Below are 21344 nucleotides of genomic sequence, written 5' to 3'. Positions count from 1 at the left end.
GCATCAAGCCACTCATTTCCTGGGTGGAGGACATCCTTCATTGTCTAGCCCCTTTCTTACCAGGCTTTCTGTTCCTGGGTTGCCCCTTTCATTTATTTTACCTCTTTTTGCTATTAATGCATTACTACAGCTTTCAGTTTTCAGGAGGCTATGTAACACACCCTGCTGGTCCCTCCCACCAGCCATGTTCTTCCTGCATTGCACAAAGAAGCAGAAAGACCTAGTAATGATGTCATATGAGCCAAAAAAGGATGTGTAATAAAAACTAAAATGCTTTAATAATTTATTTATCATTTAATGAGGGTGAAAGAAGGAAGCAGGTAGGGGAAATATAAGAGAAATATAAGCTGATTAAACTGCAGCTTTAAGGATGGGGCTGGCAGAATATATTCAGCTTAACTTCATAAACACAGCCTAGATGCTTAAAGGTTTATTCCTGATCTTTCACCTCCCCTCTTTCACCTCCCCTCTTTCACCTCCCCTCTTTCACCACCCCTTAGATTACTTATAACATTTCTTTTTTCATGCAAACATTCCCTCACACTGCTATAGGAATTGGTGGTGTGTTGCTCCCAGCATGTTAAATAGTGAAGGTCGTATCATCTCCATTCAGCAGCAGACTGCTGTCAGCCTGCTGAGCGCTCACCATTAAAAGCGTTTGTCTGGAGTGAATTTTAATAATTGAAGAGAATGTTCTAGCAGTGCACTTCAAGACAAAACCTGTGAGGATTTGCAAGCTCTGTGCAGTTTTTTAATGTTAATGTTCTCTTGGAATGTATCACAATCTAACACGAATTCTGATTCTTTGAACAAAAACAAATTCTTTTGATAACTGGCCTAATTATGAGTCAAATCATAGTAATTCCTATATAAATCACATTATAGCAATACATGCCACCAAACCTAACATAAAAACTAAATCACTAGATATCCATGTAGTTTTAAAAGCTATTTAAATCCAAGCTTTTTATAAAATATTACCGGTTGATCCTGCGATGATAGTCCTTGTTGAGACTAATGGTGCTCTGTCCCTATCTCCCAGTTAGACTCATTTGTTCACATGCTGTTAAATGTGTACCTGGGGTAGACTACAAGCAGTTTTTGTGACACACAATGTCCTGGCACATTACACATTTGCCACCATGAAGCCTGCCCTGAGCAAACATGGTAGCTGCTCCTGGAACCCAGCTTCCCCCATGATAGGCCATTTTCCCCAGTCTTGAGGAGCTTTATTAAATCAGGCCCAAAAGATCTGCAACAGGTTAGAGGAGATCAGAAGTACACAGATGTCTTACAGTAGGGGAAAACAGTATATTATTCTCCCCCTAAAAAAACTACTGCAGTAAAACGTTAACTAAAACTCCAAATGTCACACATTATGAATATTCATAAAAATCATCATTCACCAATTATGTATAAATGTGAAATATACCATATATGTATATATAAATTATATTTAGATCATTTTGAGGTTCATTTTTTTCATACATGCAGTGCAAACAGTACCAAAAATATGTGTAAGGCACCTTATTTTGTAAGATAAATAATGAAGAAAGCATTGCATTTTTATTACCTTCTGACCATTAAACACAACCATTGTAGTGCAAACTACAGATATATTTATAATATTATTTTTCATATCAAGCAGACCAATTTTACATGTCTTTTCTAGTAATCAAAATTGTTTTATAATTTCTACTACTTTTCATCTGTACCAGGAAAAAAAAACTCTTTTAAAGAACTCATTAAAATTCATAACATTTGTGGTCATCTCATGTCAATCATACTGTATATTCCTTAATAACATCCTAATAACCTAAAGTGTTCTGTTATTATGTATCAGATTGTAACTCCCTGTTGGGGGGTTGATAGAACTAAAAAGTATAAAAAAAAAGTTTATGTAAACTCTGAAACTTTTATATGTTTCTTTCCTAAGTCATCATAAATATTAGGATTGTATCACATTTTCTAGAGAAGTCAGCTATTAATTTGTCGCAATACTTTTAAGAAGAGATGAAACATCTGATAAGATCTGTTTTACCTTCAGTTAGCTGAGGACCTGACTTACAGGTGCACCTTGAAAATGATTTACATTGTTAATGTGTGTTTGCTGACATATTCATCTGGGATCTCTGCTTTTATCACAACGGAAGCCTTAATTAAGTCACTATAATTGGCTTGGTGAGACGCATTGGCAGTTTTGTATTTGAACTGTTTGTTGTTTTTGGGGCTATGGCAGTTAACTATTGCATTATTTGATCTTGCTGACATACATACATTTAGAAGTGACAGCAGTGTAAGATTAGGCCAGGTGTCAAATGAATTTTACCTTTGCACCAGCCAGATTGCTGATTTGATATTATAAATGTTGATGAAACAAATGTGAAAGAAAGAATGCCACCAACTGCTTCATAACACCTCAAACTGGTAAGCCAATATACATTCTCTGGCACATTAATGGCCAAATTAAAACAGTAATTTGCAGATCAAATTTTTTAGTAAGCACATATTATAACAGGTTGTTTTGAAGATCAATATATTTACATTGGATTTTTGATTGTTCACATAGGCCAGGATGTTTGATCTTGTTTGTAAAAAAAAACAAAAGAAATATATAATAATAACGTCAGCTGAATTATCTTATTTTTTGTTTTTTTGTAGGTTTTTCCAGTGACCAGCTCTGGGGCACCAATTAGCGAATATCCATTCATCAGGACCGGTCTCCTTGGGTTTATAGGACCAGCTGGGCTGGTCTTCATTGTAGGGAAAATGGATGGTCTAATGGTTGTGAGTGGCCGAAGGCACAATGCTGATGACATAGTAGCAACGGCTTTAGCGGTTGAGCCAATGAAGTTTGTCTACAGAGGAAGGTAGGTAGATCAGTGTTTTACTGTAATAGATGGCTCTCAGTCTGAGTTTATGAACCTTACGATCAGTTATGAGAACAACCTTCAGATGCTGGAAAATAAACAACTTGAAGAATAAGGCATATTTGCATTTGCTAACTTAATATATTTTAATGGAAAGTTTTTAAGAATGACCTTAGTAACTAAGAATGCAAATTGTTGACACCGGATTTATTTAGCTAGGTTGTGTAAAGCCATTTTTTAAGTTTTGAGAAGAGTTGGAATTCTTTTTTTTGGGGAAAAGGAGAAATCTTTTAGTTGGGAAACCTGCTTGATGTTAGCTGTTTTAAGAGGGTCATTAACTCCCACTTTAGATTTCTACATATTTCTACACAACAGGAGGTGAAGGTAAATCCTCCTATTTTCCCTTTTATGTCCATCTGGTAATCCTGCATTAACACACTTTTATGTCCATGGGTGGACATATGTCTGCCTTTATTTACTTAATTTATCCTGTTTCATTTTCTTTTACATGAAACTGTGGAGGAAAAAATAAAGATCTTTGAGATCCCCCCTTATAAAATGACAAGAGCACTAACTTTCAAGATTTTTGGGAGCAACATTGTTTGGGAGCTGTTCTTTCTAACCCTGTATAGACGATGTGCCTATAAATCATTCAAGTAAACTGAGGGACATAAAGTGTTCTTCTTTTTATAATTGTTTCCAAAGTCACATATTTACATCAACCAAGTATGTTTATTTGGGATAATGATCAGTGCTGTCTTCACAGACAGGGCTTCGTTGGGTATTTAATAATGCCCTGTATCTTTTATCCTGTTGATACAAACATGACATAAACTGAATTGCAGCTTTTCTGAGAGGAGAGATGATAACATTTCATGAGTGGTGCTGACAGCTCACACGGCTGTAGGCTCAACCGGGCCGATAATTACCAGAAAAAACTGATGCGAGCCAATGTTTGTCATGTTCCTGCTACGTGCTGTGACCATAAAATGTCTGAAACCTCACATATAGAAGTGCCCTGATGTACTCCATATTTTGCTGCAACAAAATGTTGCGTGTCATGTTGCACTTGGCAGTAGGAATTATACCCTCTTTTATAAAGGTTTGTGAACCCTTAGTCATTCTGTGGATTTCTGCATAAAGTTTGATCCTATTTTATGTAAGTCATATAAAAGACAGTTAAAATATAAATTTATTAGTTATTTTTTTACTTACAAGAGGTATTTCTGTACCATAACCCTGGTCTGATGACTTTTTTACTGCAGTTATGCAGTATAGCTATGGGTGCAGCAGTCTTTCTTTGTAAGGAAAATGGAGGAAAGTAAATGGAGGAATGGTTTCTGGTTTTCTAAGTAAACTGACACACAGAGTAGTGAGGACTTGCAGCAACACATTACATTTTTAGACACCAATTAGATATTTGTTTAGTACAGCCGGATCAGTTTAAAGTTCATTTCTTTTCAGTTGCTGTGGCTGACTGCATTTTGCATATCATTTCTTTTATTCTGTTAATTAAACCAACAGAATCAAAAATGATGATTACAATATACCTTGTTACAATATACTTGGATCTCTATCCTAAAGTTCAACTCTATTCTGAAGTTACATTTTTTTTTTTTGCAGGATAGCAGTGTTTTCTGTGAATGTCCTGCATGATGAGAGGATAGTTATTGTTGCAGAGCAGCGGCCTGACTCTACAGAGGAGGACAGCTTTCAGTGGATGAGCAGAGTTTTACAGGTAGAGTGCTAAAGCTGAAAAATGTTTTTGCAAAGTAATAAAAATAAAAAAAAGTACCCAAAAAGTCATAACATCAAACACTCATTGTTTTCAGGAAGTATGCAGCCCCTCTTTAAGCACATAAAAAGCAAATCCAAATTCAATAAGATACAATGCTGGTGAAAATGTGTTAGACACCGTAAATGATGTATCATTCTATACTAACCCCTCAAATGCAAAGGTACTTTGGAGAATTGCTTTTATAGCAGTCTACATTCTAATAAATAACATCAGAAACTGAAAAAATTGCTGACACACAAATGTTTGTTAGCAGTAATACTGTATGACCCTTTGCTATGAAATATTTTTCTTAAGGTATTGGATTAAAGTGTAAGTCAAATACTTTAGTAGTGTGAATAGAGTAGAGGAGGGTTAGAACTCCCTTTAGGGTTTAATTGCCATAAATACACTAATCTCTATGTGACCTTAAGAAAAAGGATCTGCACATCCTATAAAAGTTTGAACTTTGCGAAATGTAATCACAAGTAAATTGTGTTTCCCTACTTTGGAGATTTACCCTCTGTATTTGTCCCAGTGGCTACTGACAAGACTAAAAGTGATGGATAATCTAAGTTGTCGCCAGAGAAGTAGTAGAGAAAAATCTTCCTGTGTGGACACTTCTTGCTATGACAACTGGCTAAAAGACGATTTCACTTCAGAAAGATTTTCTTTCCTTTTCTGTTCTGTCTCTAGGCAATGTAGTAAGAGGAAATCTCCCCGACTAATCACAGCAGAGAAAAACTATGACAAGGGTTTTAAACATTTCATATCCTGTCCAAAACAACAAAAGGTTTTGACTTTATATATATTTTAAATGGGATCAAAATATTCTCTTAAGTATGTAGAACTTGGTCCTTTCTATATAATATAAGTTGAGAAAAACAAACTGGCCAAAGATTACTTCCCTTATTTCTTTTGTTTGCCTGTTGCGCAATAGATATACACTTTCCTATATTTATACACATACACCACATGTACAGCTGAAGAATTCTTAATTGGAGAACATGTTAATAATAGCATATTGTTTACTGAGAAAAATGCATTTTTATTATTTGCTTTTGTGCAGACAATACATAATTGAGTCTCTTGATTTCTCCTAGGCCATTGACAGCATCCATCAAGTTGGAGTTTACTGTTTAGCATTAGTACCAGCAAACACACTCCCTAAAACTCCTTTAGGTGGTATTCACCTGTCAGAGACCAAGCAACTGTTTCTTGAGGGGTCACTCCATCCATGCAATGTGCTCATGTGTCCTCACACGTGTGTAACGAACCTTCCAAAACCAAGACAAAAGCAGCCAGGTAAAACTAGAGTTTAAAGATCTCTCAATGTGCTTATTCTAGGATAGGCTAAAAGCGTCCTGCAGGGGTCAAGTGCAAAACCTAGAAGTACACATTTTTGTGATAGTCTCCCAAGCCTTCCCGCTGTGGTGATTGCTGGGAAGCTTCAACACTTCTAGGTAGTTTCTGAACTCGCCTCTCACATTCCTATTGAGACACCGCTGTGATCATCAGCTTTTCTAGCCATGATGAATACACAAAATGCAGGAAGGAATGGAAAATCTCTAGCTCTTCTGAGATGCAGCAGTGATAGAAAGGTTTGGAAGGCTGATGCATGGATTTGGAGATGTAAGCTGCAGTTTGACCCCCTTTCCCAGGTAACAAGTAACTGAAGAATGCATGTATGCCTCATTCTACAATATTTGGAGATGTCCTAGCAGGAAGTTCAGAAGTTTTAATTGCAAAGGAGACATAAGAAGTCTCTTCTGCAATAAAAGCCGTCCTACAAGCTAATCATTTCCCACTTTAGAGAGTTGTTTTGGAGTTAAAAGTTACTTTTACAATCACCTTGACATGTGAATAGAGCAATTTGAATTATAAAAAACAATCCAGAATTTGGTAGATGATCTACATACAAACCATTGAATACATTTGTATGTCTCTTGAGGACTTGGTGCAATTGATTTTGTACAGTTTCTGTGCTTGAGCTTCTGTCTTACCAGACATTGTGGCCATTATGAGAAGTTCACACTGTTAAGCTGTTAAGCTGGGGTGTCTCACTGACTCAGCTGGAGTGTTCTGCAGACTACTAGTTGTAGTAGGCTGATATCAAAGTTCTTTAATATCAAAAAGCATCAGTGCTTTTTGGTATACTGCACGCTAAATGTGTTTATATTGTTTCCATTAAGCCTTTGTTTGAGGTTTAGGTGCATTTGTTCAATCAAGATGCATCCTTCAGTCCCAAGTCCTAAAAAACTAAGATCAGAAAACAATTTCTGCTGTTTTCTTACATGTAATCAACACGATTAGCAAAGATATTTTATTAGTATACAAATCTACACAAACTGCTTGATGAAATGTAGGTTATCTGTTTAATGGGTTTTAGACCAGAAATATTTTGTTGTTAATGTGGCATTTGCATTGTTAACATTCTCATCTTATCTTCCCATAATATAAAATGTGTTGTGCCCTACAGAAATTGGCCCTGCCTCTGTGATGGTGGGGAACCTGGTCTCTGGTAAAAGAATTGCACAAGCCAGTGGAAGGGATTTGGGACAGATAGAAGATAATGATCAGGCCAGGAAGGTAAGTAAAATTGTAATGAAACATACAGACTAGCAGATCTATTAAAATTTTATTTCACTACTAATAGTGATGAAACTTGTAGGAGCCAATAATGTATAGATTATTTCATTTTGGTAACAATAAACTACAAAGGCAGAGCTTCTACATATACCCACATCAACATCTCATAATAGGGACAAGATGTCTTGAAAATCATGGATAAGGTTAGTCCCCCCCGGGCCATACCTTTTTTTTGCCTCCATTGCCTCCACCTCCCCACACAGGGGATCCCATAAGTGCCTGCAACCTACTGAAAAACACAACCCTAAGGTTCCTTAGGATCACCTCTATGCACCTTGAATTCAGGAAAACAGAGACCTAAAGTGAAAATCCTACCTTCCTATCTTCTACTAGAATCCTATATCATATACCATACCATATGCATAATTTAATCTTTCATTATCAGTGCATTAGCAGGCAGTCCTATGTGTCTGCACGTCTGGCCAGTTGTCACTTTAACCACTTTGGATACCCAGTGAGGCTTAGGAGGCAAGCCATTTTATACCACCTAGACATTCTGGGTACCCCAGGGTACTGACATTGGAAAAAGTGGGAAATATATGTCTGGTGTTTTATTTTGTTTTCTTAGACTTCAGAAAACACTGTTCATATCTGTATTATGGAGGTAAAAAAGGAAACGGATATTATATCATCCTTTGCTTTCCTTGCTCTGAGTTGTCATTTCCGTGTTATTTTATTGCTTTTGCATTAGGAAAATAATCATGTTACATCTTTGAAGAGTAATGCAGAGTGACACAGTAATTTAGATCTGGAGGAATGTGCTGGCTGGTTCTGACCCATGGTTATTATGCGACCTATCCTGTTTATAAATGTGTTTATATTGATCCACATGAAACAAATAGTAATTTTAAATTGGAGTGGGATGGCAGCTTAGTACTGACTGCAGTGAAAATAAATTTGTCATGGTGTTTCGGATGTCACCAGTTCAGCGTGCTTCTCCATTTCTCATTATCTGGGTTAAACCCATCTATTGCCCTCATGGCAGCCTGGTGCTAAAAAGCGATCCTTGACACATAACACTTAGCAGTCTTTATTTGCTGGGTATGGTGAGCTCAGCATTTATATTTATAGGTATGTTATAGGTATTAAGTATTCTCCCCAGAATTCTTTGAAGCTGAGTGGGAAGAAGCTGTAGGGGGGCAGCCATGGCACCTGTATCATGACCCAACTTTTCAGTGACCACCCAAAATCAGCCGGGTGGTTACTGAAAAATTCTGTGGTGCAAGCTGGAGAGAACACTGGGTATTGTCAGGGTATTGTTGATTTGTCATGTATATTGCAGAGCTCAGTGAATACTTTATTAGCACAAGTTAAAAGCTATTTTTTGAGTAGGGTGAAAGTTTGAACTTTTCACAACTATACCTAAAATAAGATTTTGTCATTGTCTCTTCTGCAAAGATTTCTCTTTGTTTCCTGCCTGGACATAGATAAAGGCAACAATAGGAAAATTTACAGATTACAGACCCAAATGTTTTTCCAAAAACACCAGAAATGTAGCAAGTGCTAGAAATGCCTTTTTGTCAGTCTAGGCCTCATTAAACTTAGCTTACACCAAGATCCACAATAGTTCATATAAAAGCTATCTGTGACCCATTTTAATTTGTATTAGAAATGTTATATTATTTTGTGAAAGATATGTTCTTCCTAAAGTCTTATGATATGAATATGAAAAATAACAGTGAGCAGTTTGCACTTTATTATGTTTTGCATGCACTACCCAAATTGAGTTTTTTAGTTGAAATCATCCTTTACAGACATTATACATAACATTTCTGCATTAAATTGTGATTCTTTTCTGCATATGGGACCTTTTGGATTAGTGACTTATTATAGTTATTATATATTTACAACACTTATTAGCAATGAATCATGACAGCATGGCAAGCAGGCAGACAGGTAGTCACCAGTCTCAATGTTATCTCTCCATAATGGAAATCACTGTCTTTGGTTTAGATCTGTTTTAGCTAATGTCTAAAGATTTCCCATTGAATGCCAGATCATTACTTCACCTTTAAACTTCATTATAAAAAAAATTTACATTACTAAGCTGAGATAAATTAAATATCACATTTAGTAATCACAGTTTTTATGTGAAATTATGCATTACACTAAATAGACAAAGCAGTTTAAGTCTAGGACAGAACCTAGAAAGACTGGAAAGACGCTATACAGATTTTGGTGAAATAATCTTCCTGTTTACACCATGCTGTTGTCACCAACTGAGATTATGTCATACAAGTCTAAACATTTCAATATGATTCAGTACAGAACATTGGTGATTATACTCATGTTATCTACATTAAGAAGTGGCTATAGTTTAGATACATTGGTATATGACATCACTGAGTAAAATTCTGTATTCATTCTTTCTCCAGTCTCAAAATAAATCATTAAATCATTTTTTCCCTGTTCTATTATTTACTTTTTGGACTTAATAAGTAGTCTAATTATATACTTATTCTAACATATATCTATGTTTCTGAAAACATTCTTCTTGAATTGTTCTAGTGTCAAAAATGCTGATCTGTACTGAAATATTGGGCCTGATTTATTAAAGCTCTCCAAAGCTGGAGAAGATACAATTTCATCAGTGAACCTGGGTGACCCAGCAAACCTGGAACAAATTTCTTAAAATGAACTTGCTATTTGTTAGCAAATGTTTTCAATCTTGGACCAGATCCATTTTAGCTTTGCTGTTTCACCTAGGTTCACTGATAAAAGTGTATCCTCTCTAGTCTTGGAGAGCTTTAATAAATCAGGCTCATTGCATTTTAACTTCTGTATCTTTAGCTGCAATACTGTTAATAGAAATCTATGGAACAATATTTTTCGTTTTTTTTTTCTATACATACAGTTTTGTTATTAAGTTTACATTTTATGTAATGTATAAAATGTTAGCTGTTTTTGATGCACCAAAAACATTGCTAACAATACACCAAACAGCACCTAGATAAGCCATAAAAGCTGTGGAATAAAATAAAAAACTGATTCAGTTGAAACCAACTGTCACTTGAAATAAAATAGGGACCGTGTTAGCTTTGTTACCTGTGCTGAAACATTTGGTACATTAGCGAAGACCATCTAGTTAAACTGCATATCCAGCGATTAAACTCTTTGGTACTTACTGTGCAGCACAAACACAGAGGGCTGTAGGCAGCAAAATGTGGAAGTTCTGATTTGCAAAGATGTAAAGCAGTCTTAAGTAATGTACTTCCATCCTAGGACTGTCTTTTGTCTCCGACTATGACCTGTTGCATGTCTGCAGCCAGCTTTGATGATGTCAGAGGTCTCACTTAAAGACCTCATAATAAATTGTCCACCACTGGGCTTTTTGGAATCACATGCTTTTATTTTGTACTAAAGTGCATTTAAAGTTTTAGTGATGTCGGGTAGGGATTTTATACTTCTAGCTCATACACATAACCATTTACAGTGCCTAATTGTAAACAAGCCTCTCACAAAGACATAGTATGCTTTAATCCTCTGTGAAAGGTAGATGTACCAACAGGATCTAATTTATGGCTTTCCACATGGTCCTCAATCATCTCCTCACAGCTGAGGAGGTCAGACTCGGAGTAGTGAGGCTGTTTTGTGCTTGCAGATCTTGTTGTTTTGGCAGCACTCCGGGTGAGTCATATTAAGATACAAAATGAAGAGACAAAGGCTGTTTCCAAGCACACTTGCATCACTGAGCAAGCACACATTACCGTATCAGCATTTGTCATTTAACACAGCTACACTGAGCAGAGTCCTCTGTTTACCCGTCATACCCAGATGCAGCTTTTGTTTGTCTTCATTGGAAATATTTTTGGAATAAACACATTTGTTCTGCCTCTGTTAGAAATATGATGAAAAAAGGTAATATTTAGTGACATTTTTAATGCAAAATATGCAACAACATATGGAACCACTTATGGAAGAGACAGAAGGCTTTTTAGAACATTTCAGAAAATATCAATAACATACATTGACCAGAAATGCAGTCTTTGAAGTCTAAAGCTTTGCTAGTTAACACAGATTTGCAGTTATCCATAATCTGAAAACAATAATAAAATTGTTTCCTAATCTCCCTTCTAAAGCTGCGTACACACTGCCAATTTTTGTCATTGGAAAGGATCTTTCACGATCCTTTCCAACGACAAGGGACTGCACGATGCATGAATGGTGCTGTACATACAGCACCGTTCATGCTCTATGGAGAGGGGAGGGGGAGAGCGACGGAGCGGCACCCTGCTGCGCACTCTCCCCTTCGATTTCATTAGGATCGGCTGTCGTCCATCGTCCGTGGATCCGGCAGGTCGGTCGTCCGGACGATGGACGACACCAACTGTACACACGGCAGATTTTCGCCCGATAATTGGCCGATGCCAATCTGACATGTGTACGGAGCTATAGTCAGTAAGTGCACTTCCCTAGTGCTTCTCCTATTTTTGATGGGTCACTATTCCCTAGGTCATCGGGCATTTATCAAGGCACCCCAATCACTTAGCTAAGACAATTATTTCTTGCAGGGTGATAATTCAATTTTCTAAGTGAACAGCCTAAGCTTTAGTTAAACAAGGACATATAGAACACGTGGCACTGTCCCTGTGCCTGGTGGGCCGAGTGGCAGCCAAAGTTATGACCCTGTACACTTTGCATATGTAATGGTTGACAATGTGTTTAACATAGCATCTTCTTTACCATTATACAACATAGTGTGTGCCCGTGCTTGTGTGTTATTTTATTGGTGCGTATTTGGTAGTAGCTTACAAAGCCTACCTAAATCCCAGCATATAGAAAAGATTTTGCTGGCATATATTGTGCTACCACCAGGGACCTCCTATGTTAATTTCAGGTTTCAAGTTTCTTCTCCTAGATCACAATGTCCTTCTCTACTGGTGGAAAGATAGAGTTAGGGCACCCACAACAGCTTCAAATACTGCCCTATTGTAGTGAAGAAGAAACAGAACTGTAAAAACATATACATAAACATATACATACAAAAATAACATTGACCATGCCTATACAAACAGAGGATGTATGAGCATAAATGATGTTGGATTGGCCACAAAAAAAATAACGTTGATTAAAAAATTCTAATTCTAAATCGTTATAACTAAAGAATCAATGATCAATAGTATGCACAGGTTTGTGAAGTTGTATACTTGCTTGCAGTTGGCTTTGTATTAGGAACTATTGGGCATCAGAAAGTTGTGGTTACTTTTTGTTTTCCGTATCTTAAAAGACTTACCTCTACATACTGTATGTAAAGTACAACACATTTTTTGCTAAGTAAAAATCACAGTTACTTACTGTATTTCACATTTCCTTAAAGATTTAAGGATATTCTTGCTGTCATTCTCATGCATTTGTAAATAATATGAAGTTGCTATAATCTTATCCAAGAAACATTGTGAATATGCTAAAATCAAAGTCCTCCCATTTACTTTTAGTTATGTAAACTTTTTGTGCAGATAGACATAGCTGGCCTCTCAGGCTATGGATAGGAAATGCAGCTTTTTCTCATTGCTGTCTTTGCTTTACACTTTTGTGTAAGTGTCCAGTGCCGCAGTAGGTTCATAGAAAGGGCGGCAATTGAACCAGTGACCACATAAGTTAATTTGGGCAGTAAAAAGAAATTAACCAACAAGGTAGAGACATTAGAAAGATGAAAAGTACTCAGCAGGAATAATGTTTCAGTAAGTTTAATGTCATTTTTTGCTTGGAGTACTTTTATCACAGCTGTAGAAGCAAATCCTTAATGATATTTATTGCTGAATAATTGTGTTTTCATTTCAGTTTTTATTCTTATCGGAAGTTCTTCAGTGGAGAGCACAAACAACACCTGATCATGTACTTTACACCTTGTTAAATTCAAGGGTAAGATCTATGTGCGTTAATGTGCTTCTTTATGTGTCACCAGCTCTTATGCTTTGGCACTGGACCCATTGCATTCAAATGGCAACACTTTAAAATGTAAAGGATATGTACACTTCTGACTGTCAAGATTGTGCAGAAAAAGGTTTTATTTATATTTGCTTTGAAATTAATTGCAGTACATTTCATAATCATACTTAGCTGTAAAGATCGGGTTCTTCGTAGATCAGGTTATGTCACTCCTGGCAAAGGAGTAGAATAAAGAGGTACTGTCTAATTCTTGCTGGATGGTGTGGCCATCAGGGATGTCAAAAGCAAGTCTACCATCAGAATGTATACAGTATGCTACATTCAGTTTATTTATTCTAGATCTGTGGAGTCAATGTGGAAATCTAGAGGTTTTGTCCTGTTATTTGTTAAATGGTGTCTTTCATATGTTTTGTCCAGAATGGTTATGCCCACCGCCAGATTTATCATTCTATTTTCCTACTTATGACACTTATTACAGTCTGAATTATCATATAGGGGAAAACTATTACATTTCAGAGAGGCTCATTTGTCTTTAGGAGGGGAGATAACTGATTGTGAGTGCAGACCAAAGAACAATTATCAGTTTAATTATGTAATCAGAAAAGCAAGAAAAACTAATTGTTTACTTTCTTTGTATCTCATTTTTGTATTGAAAAAGGTGGATTTCGGTATCTCTTTAAACTCTTTTGATCTTTGTGTATTATAAAGTGTTATCATCTGCAGGGAACAATAGCCAACTCTCTGACATGTAGCCAACTACATAAGCGAGCTGAGAAGATTGCTGTGATGCTAATGGAAAGGGGACATTTACAGGATGGAGATCATGTGGCTCTTGTGTATCCTCCAGGTACATTTTTATTTTCCTGAATTTTGCATTTTTATTTGTATTTTATCCTAAAATGAGTAATCAGTGGCCGATAATGGCCATCTATTTAAGGCACTTGATTCTAAGGGACCCACAGGACTTCTGCAATAAGTTTTAGCAATAGCACTTTGCAGATGTTCTCTGTACAGCCAACCTTCTATGGTGGTGACTTGACTATGAGCACTCTGTTCCTAAATCTGATACTGCTGCATTCTCAAGGCAATAAGGGATGAGAGAATGCATGTTCATTTTAGTACCCAGGATGAGGGTTCTCTTTAGACAAATAAGTAACGTCACTGGTGTACAGGGTACAAGCATGAATGAGGAAAAGGGTGGCGGTAAAACCCTGAAAACTTTGCAGAAATCTGCAGTAATGAACATGGGCATGTGGGCCAATGAGCATGGCTATTGGCCACACACTACATGTATGACATGCGTGACATTTGTCAGGAATGGAGGGGGTGGCATGTCTGTCTAATGGGCATTGGAACAACCACTTGCAGTATCATGTGACAATGCAGAAACACAAATTAAAAGTGGGAACAGTGCTTTAAACAGCAAGGACTTTCATGTTAGGATCAATAGCTAACTATTTTATTAAAAGCTGCAGATTTGAACATTTTAAACGTTACTTTTTAAATTCCACTGGCACATTAAAAGCTAATGCAGGGTTTCTACATGTGTTTTGTGAAAATTACAATTGCTCCCCTGGTTACAATCTGATGGCACTTTATGTCTTTTCCTTTTGCAGGAATTGACCTGATAGCAGCATTTTACGGCTGTCTGTATGCAGGCTGTGTGCCAATAACTGTACGACCTCCACACCCGCAGAATATTGCAACAACGCTGCCAACAGTGAAGATGATAGTGGAGGTAAGACTTGGATCTTCTGCGATGATGTGGTCTGATCATTTCTGAGGATAAAGACAACCATTTACATAAAATATGGAACATTACTGATCTGCAGATTGAATCTTCCATCCATTCAATCCTGTCTTTGTGTAAAGAACACAGGCTGGATAGCGTACTTCCTAAAATTATATGTACAGTATGTCTTGATCCCATTGATAAGTACATCTGGTTTGAAATTGAACATGTTTAACAGCAGAAAATATTTAAAAATTCCAAAATATTATGGATTTATGACAGAAGTCAAAAATACAGAATACTACAAAGAAGCAAAAAAGGTAGCGATGACCTGCTGTCCATCCAGTTGTACCACGCCATTCAGAGAGCATGCGGTACACCCAAACAGGCCCATCTTTGGGAGGATGGGGCTGGTGACATGGTCAAAAATGGATATCCCAATACTTTGAATGCTTGTTAAGTATAGCCATATTGTAGCACATGTTTCATGTGCACAAGTGCACAACCTGCTTGATACCATCTGGTCTTTCTACAACTAGTTCATGAAACATGAAACAACTATTTTATAGGATTGGTAGTTGAAGGAAGAACATCTCTCCCATCCTGGCACACTTCTGCCACAATCACCCACATACGTCTGCAGATAGGTCTTTCTGCAGCACAAGCAGTTTCTTCACCCTTGACTGTCACATTGAAGCATTTTAGAGGGTCTGTATAAAAGGAATGTTTTTTTTTGGAGGGGATAACGGTTTAACTTTTTCTTTTCTCTAGATTCTTTAAATGAGTCTTTCTGGGACTTGATCAGAATCGTCTCTAAACATGTTGTATATTCAAGTTGCGAACATGTTATGATTATCTGGCAATAATGTGGAACCAAACACTTTAAATGAAACAGATCCTAATTGCCTTTTAAACAACGTGAAGTTCTTTAATTTTTAGGAAAATTAATTTCCATAAGCATTTTGGATTTCATGCCCATTAATTACATAAACTTTTAGATATGCTCATCAAAAGTGAAAAAGAAACTGTTCATTAGGACAACTAATACCATACTTCTCATGTGTAGTGAGAGTTTAATAGGAGGGGTGTCAGTTATTTATATCTTACCTCGCTTTATTTTGCTTACCTTTGTTGTTTACTGTAAATGCTAAATTTTCTAAGTCTCTCTGATCTTTTTGTTGTTATATAAAGGAGGTCTCCTAAAGGAAACATATGTGATCCTTTGCAAAGTTTATATTTCCTGCCCCAGCTCTTAGGCTGACATCTAAGGATTAGTATATTGTCTAACACACGAGCTATTAGAGTGTGTTACTGAATCTTGCCATCCTTGGTGTATTGCTCTTATTTTTTGGGCAGGGTGACTCTATATATCCACCCCTGTACTTTTCTGCTTGTAATGGGAGGGTCTGATGGGTAACAGACATTTCTGAATTGCGGTTCTACCACAGGCTCAGCTACTCCCATTCAGTGGTTGCATTGGATTGCGGCACAGTTCCTGGAAGGGACTAGCCACTTCTGGCCACAAGGTTGCTTTTCCTTATTTTGCCGATCCTAAGCTTCCATTGCAGCAGTTTGCTGAGTGCCTGGGAGTGGCTAACTGCAGTTGAATGGGGGGGGGGGGGGGGTTGAATGCTGCGGTCAACCACAAGTCTGAAATGGCCCTTACTTCCACAGCTCTGTTGTCTACAGAAGGGAACATCTTGATTTCTAAAGAATTTTGCTGCATACCAATTTTATTTATATTTTTAGTACCTAATAAAATGAGCATTTACATTATGAAAAATGTGCCATGCTACCATAGTTTCCCTCTCCATATCCTTCTGAGATAAAAGATTTTGGATTACAAACTGGCAGCAGTGTAGGGAAGAATAATTCTTCTTTTGTCTATAGCTTTTAGCAGGCACCCACCTCTTAAAAGTTTTAAAAGCATCATCATTCCTTTACGTTCATAAACATTTCCCCTGGGACAAATACATTAGTGCCAAAGATTGCTTAGCGTATGAAATCTGTGGTGTTGACAGTGGCATTACTCACCATAATAAGAAATACATCACACATTCTTTTATTAATAGGATATATACAGCAGCTTTATTCCAGATCTTTGAAAGCTTCACAGGGAATGAATGATGAAAATAAGGAAGTTATTGATCAGTGCTGCACTTTGGTCCTTCGTAATAAGTTAGTTATATAGTAAAGATATAATATGGGAGATATGTGCATGAGAGTTTTTATGATGGCTTTTTAATATTTATTTCCTTGCATTTGCCCTTCATTCTGATATCAGATTCTTTACTGTTAAGCATTTTTTGAGCTGTATCGAAGTTAGCTAGACACAAAAAAAAAAGAATTATGTTGATTCTATAGTAAGATTTTTACCACTTGTTCTTTGCTTTTATCTTCTTCACTTTTTTAAACACAAGTGGAGTCACAAAACTTTTTACAGCTTAGAAACATGCAGCTTTTTCCTTTTTGAGTGCACCTGATTGGTTGATTTTGCAGTACTGAACACTTTGAATATAAAGCATGTGCCTGCTGTCTTATGAGGTGCTGGAATTATGAATGAAGTGGTAGCCATACACTGATAGCTGGGATCCCTTCCAGAAGTTTGGAGCTGTTGATGCCACAGGGTCCTAATGCATAATTAAACTCAGACCACATATAATAATAATGATATCAGTAAGATCATACCATTTAACATTTAATGGTGCCATTGTCCTGGTAAATTCTCACCTTTTATGTTCATTTTTACTTACTGGATTGTATAAAAGCAGATATTGTAATACAAAGAGGAAAGGTATATGAAGGCAATTGTGCGGTCATTCTATGCAATGACAGATAGGGATTATTTTAGCAAAATTGATTTCCCAGCAATTTTACTGGAATTTTTGCTATAGTGAAAAACTTTCAATATATTTCACTAAGCTGCCTAGTTTCATAATTTTTTCTTTATTTTGATAATTGATTGATTAATTAACCTTTTATTTGGTGTGTTGTTTGAGTTTACAATATTTTTCTTTTGTATTGTGTGCTCTTATTGTATTCTTTTTACTTTTTCTCACAGTTTGTTTTTAATTTTTAATTTTATTTTTATAAAAATTTGAAATAATAAGGCCAATAGGGGCTGTTTTCTTTGTACCGATATGTATATTTATGTGCAGTCATGAACAGGAAATCACACCTTTTGACCTTCGAGTAAGCTTTCTGGCTTGAGATGCTTTTTTTCTGACAGCTCTTTTACCGCCAGCAGGAAGGATTATTCACCCTAAAACAGACTTGCTAGTGTGTTCTTCTCATGCAAATGCATTTTAGTCTAAGTGTAACCTAATGTTTTTCCCACATTTCAAAAGTTCTTATCCACACGCCTCACTGATGTCAAATCCAGATTTCCCATGCTTGGTGTTTATGACACAGCCGTAGCAGAGCACATTCATTTGGATTGTTAACTAAACGTGTGATAAAGAGGAATATTGATATTTCAGAACCTCTGGGAAATACAATACTGTGCAGGGATAGAAGCATAAGGAGCAAAAGGGAATAAAATACTTGTGTTATTCTGCTTTGTCCCCGTAGGTGAGTCGTTCTGCCTGTTTAATGACAACGCAACTCATTTGTAAACTGCTAAGGTCAAGAGAGGCAGCAGCAGCCGTAGATGTCAGAACGTGGCCTCCCATCCTGGACACTGGTGAGAGTTTAATTTATGTCTGATATGGAAGATATTGGAAATGTTTAGCATTTGTACCCAATTACTCCAATACTAACCCCATTGCTATCAACAAAAGGGTATTTTACATTTATGTTACCACTGCAAGAAGACTAGGTGAAACTTTCATCATATCATATCAGAGAGCAGAGCCATGTCTGGCAGGGGAGGAAACTCTTATCTCCCCCTCTCCCTTGCAGTTTTGTACAACTGACCGACTACTTTGGTTGCTTTTCCCTTCACCAGCTTTAACTTGAATGGGCTGCTTCCATTCCAAACGATGCACAAGTATGCACCATTTCTGGCAGTACAATCCACAACAATGCACATTGCAATGTACTGTAATCAAAGTGTGCATTGGTTGCTATTAAGAATGAATGGCACTACATCACACAGACACCTGATACTGTGCATTGCAGTTATGTGCTGGTTCCTGAATATCCAAGGCCCATGTGTTATGGGCCTTTAATTATGTAACGAATACAGCTGTGCAATATTATTTGTATTTTTTTTTTCCTGGAGTTTCGCCTTAATGACGGGTGAATAATATCAAATTTATGAATAAAATACTTTTGTGTGCACCAACATCAAGGAAGTTCAATTTACCTATAGACAACTATATGTTGAAATAGCATTGCAATCATGGCTTCACGCCACATGTCCTGAACCATCATTGGACCTGCTAAGCTTCAAGGTAAGTATATCCTGATTGAACTACCCCACCCTGCCTAATCTATTACAGCAAACAGAACTTTACAGTGTAGTCACGTTTATTTTTAGTACCTCTTGGAATTTTAGTACAATTTTATGAAGAATATGGCATGTTTTAGCAGTATCGGGGGAGTTTATACGACATAGAATTTTATCTGTATTGTTTTCAGTTTCCCTAAAAACTCCCAGCATCCTTGACCACAGTTTTATTTACAGTGATAATTATGCCCAGCAATCTGGGAAAATAGCCTTAGACTGATATTCCTGGCCAGGTCTCGACGCCATATTTTACGAAAACAGCTGGGGACAAATTAATTAAAAAGCCACTATTACACAATCAATTTACCATTTTCTGTAATTATATTTTAGTATTATGGTTTGTTTCAACTTCTGAGTTAAGCAAATATTGAAAGCATTCCCTGTGTGCTTACAGCAGTAAACACTACACAGCGTTGACATAGCACGCTAACTATATTTACAGATCTTGTAACAATTATTTGGTAACCATCATTCTCTTGGCTTAACACAGTGGGAAATTATTATGGAGAAAACATAGTCTTTAACCTTGGACTCCTGGCAAACAGCTAAATGTATAAATTAAATACACATATGGAGCTGTGTTACCTGCCAAAGGATTTACATTTCTGTCCATTTATTGATTTACACTGCTCTGCTGTAGGTCTTGTTCCTCTCCGGTCCATAAACAGACTGTGAAAGGAGAAGCAGCACAATGATTAGCTCTTCTCTCTCTGCTACTTTGGTCTTTTCATATTAGCATGTTTTATACTCTCCTTCTAAACTCTGCAATAAAGGGGCTTCAGGAAGCTGATAGCATACTAAATTTGGAATGACAATAAGGGTTGTGGATGTTTGTGTCTACAAATGCCTTAGAGCATGATACCACCTACATGTGTTTGCAAACAAAATTTAGGTTCTTCCTAAACAGGGGACAGTGTATGAAGTCACCTTGATCTAAACCTAATCAAGTTTTCAGCACATTGGATGCATAGGGGATATTTTACTGAAGGAGTTTGGGCTGTTAACCTTGCAAGGAAAAGATTACTTAGCTTAGTAAATGCTATGATACTCAACTTTGAAAAAAATACCCAATCAAATGCAAGGTTTTTTGTCATGCTTGTGCATATTTGAATGCTTGAAATCAGCAGAGTCTACTCCATTTACTAAGCTACGTGAAATCTCCCCTGCATGGGGATAATTTACTTTGCTATATGTACAGTCTATGTTCCTGTAGAAAACCAACCCCAGAATCTCTACTTCTAGCACAGACAAAAATCCATTATGCTATTTTTTGAATGACTGAAAGAGTAAAAAAGTAGAGATGAATGTGATCTACTACATGAGCCGATTAAATGCACCCTCTACATTATGTTTTTCCTTTTTTCAGATGATTTGCCAAAGAAAAGACCTTCCCAAATCTACAAACCCTCTGACCCAGAAACGTTGGCTTACCTTGATTTTAGTGTATCTACAACTGGAATGCTTGCTGGGGTGAAGGTATGTACACAATTATATTATATTGCTACATTAGCCAATTTTTGGTGTTTTCTGCCTTGACTGGATTAGTGGATGTGATCTAGTATGGACTATGAACTGGCCACATTATACCCATGCATTGCATTGCTGAAATTCCCACCAAATCACCTTTTTTGGGGGCTATCAATGACCTTCTTGCATCTGGATTCACCTATGCTGCTTTACAAACCCTTTTAAAATCATAGGTATAGTACAGTACAATTTTGCTATGTTAGGCAAAACAGACAAGTGTGTTTTTATAGTAAGGCCACGGCTTTGGGAGTAGTCGGTTGCAGCACTGGCGGAGAGCTCATCCGTGTGAAGTTGGGTCTCTCACAGCCCCATCAACAGCTATCAGAAAGGACCCTAAGACCTAAGATTCAAACTTTACTAACAATAGGAGAATGTGGACTACATTTTTAAGTGCATGAGGGAATGTGATACAGCCATATGTATGCTGGGAAAGCTTGTAGACTCCATGGAAGG

At 36.9% G+C, this 21344-nt stretch overlaps 1 protein-coding gene across 10 annotated transcripts in view; it reads left to right on the top strand.

Annotated features, from left to right (window-relative positions):
* Positions 1-21344, top strand: part of DIP2C (disco interacting protein 2 homolog C) — a 274574-nt gene that overhangs the window by 218801 nt on the left and 34429 nt on the right. For 5 of the 10 annotated variants that reach the window (XM_072412615.1, XM_072412618.1, XM_072412620.1 and 2 more), the window contains 9 exons: positions 2662-2870; positions 4494-4608; positions 5748-5949; positions 7124-7233; positions 13075-13155; positions 13891-14029; positions 14799-14920; positions 18485-18596; positions 20731-20840. In XM_072412615.1, the coding sequence (XP_072268716.1) occupies positions 2662-2870; positions 4494-4608; positions 5748-5949; positions 7124-7233; positions 13075-13155; positions 13891-14029; positions 14799-14920; positions 18485-18596; positions 20731-20840 (1200 nt within the window). The remainder of the gene's footprint in view (positions 1-2661; positions 2871-4493; positions 4609-5747; positions 5950-7123; positions 7234-13074; positions 13156-13890; positions 14030-14798; positions 14921-18484; positions 18597-20730; positions 20841-21344) is intronic. The other 5 variants (XM_072412616.1, XM_072412619.1, XM_072412622.1 and 2 more) reach the window with 1 other exon arrangement.

Source organism: Pyxicephalus adspersus, chromosome 5, assembly GCF_032062135.1.
Source record: "Pyxicephalus adspersus chromosome 5, UCB_Pads_2.0, whole genome shotgun sequence".
In the NCBI taxonomy this organism is placed as follows: domain Eukaryota; kingdom Metazoa; phylum Chordata; class Amphibia; order Anura; family Pyxicephalidae; genus Pyxicephalus; species Pyxicephalus adspersus.
The sequence above is the reverse complement of the archived record's forward strand: the minus strand, read 5'-3'. Positions and strand labels throughout refer to the sequence as shown.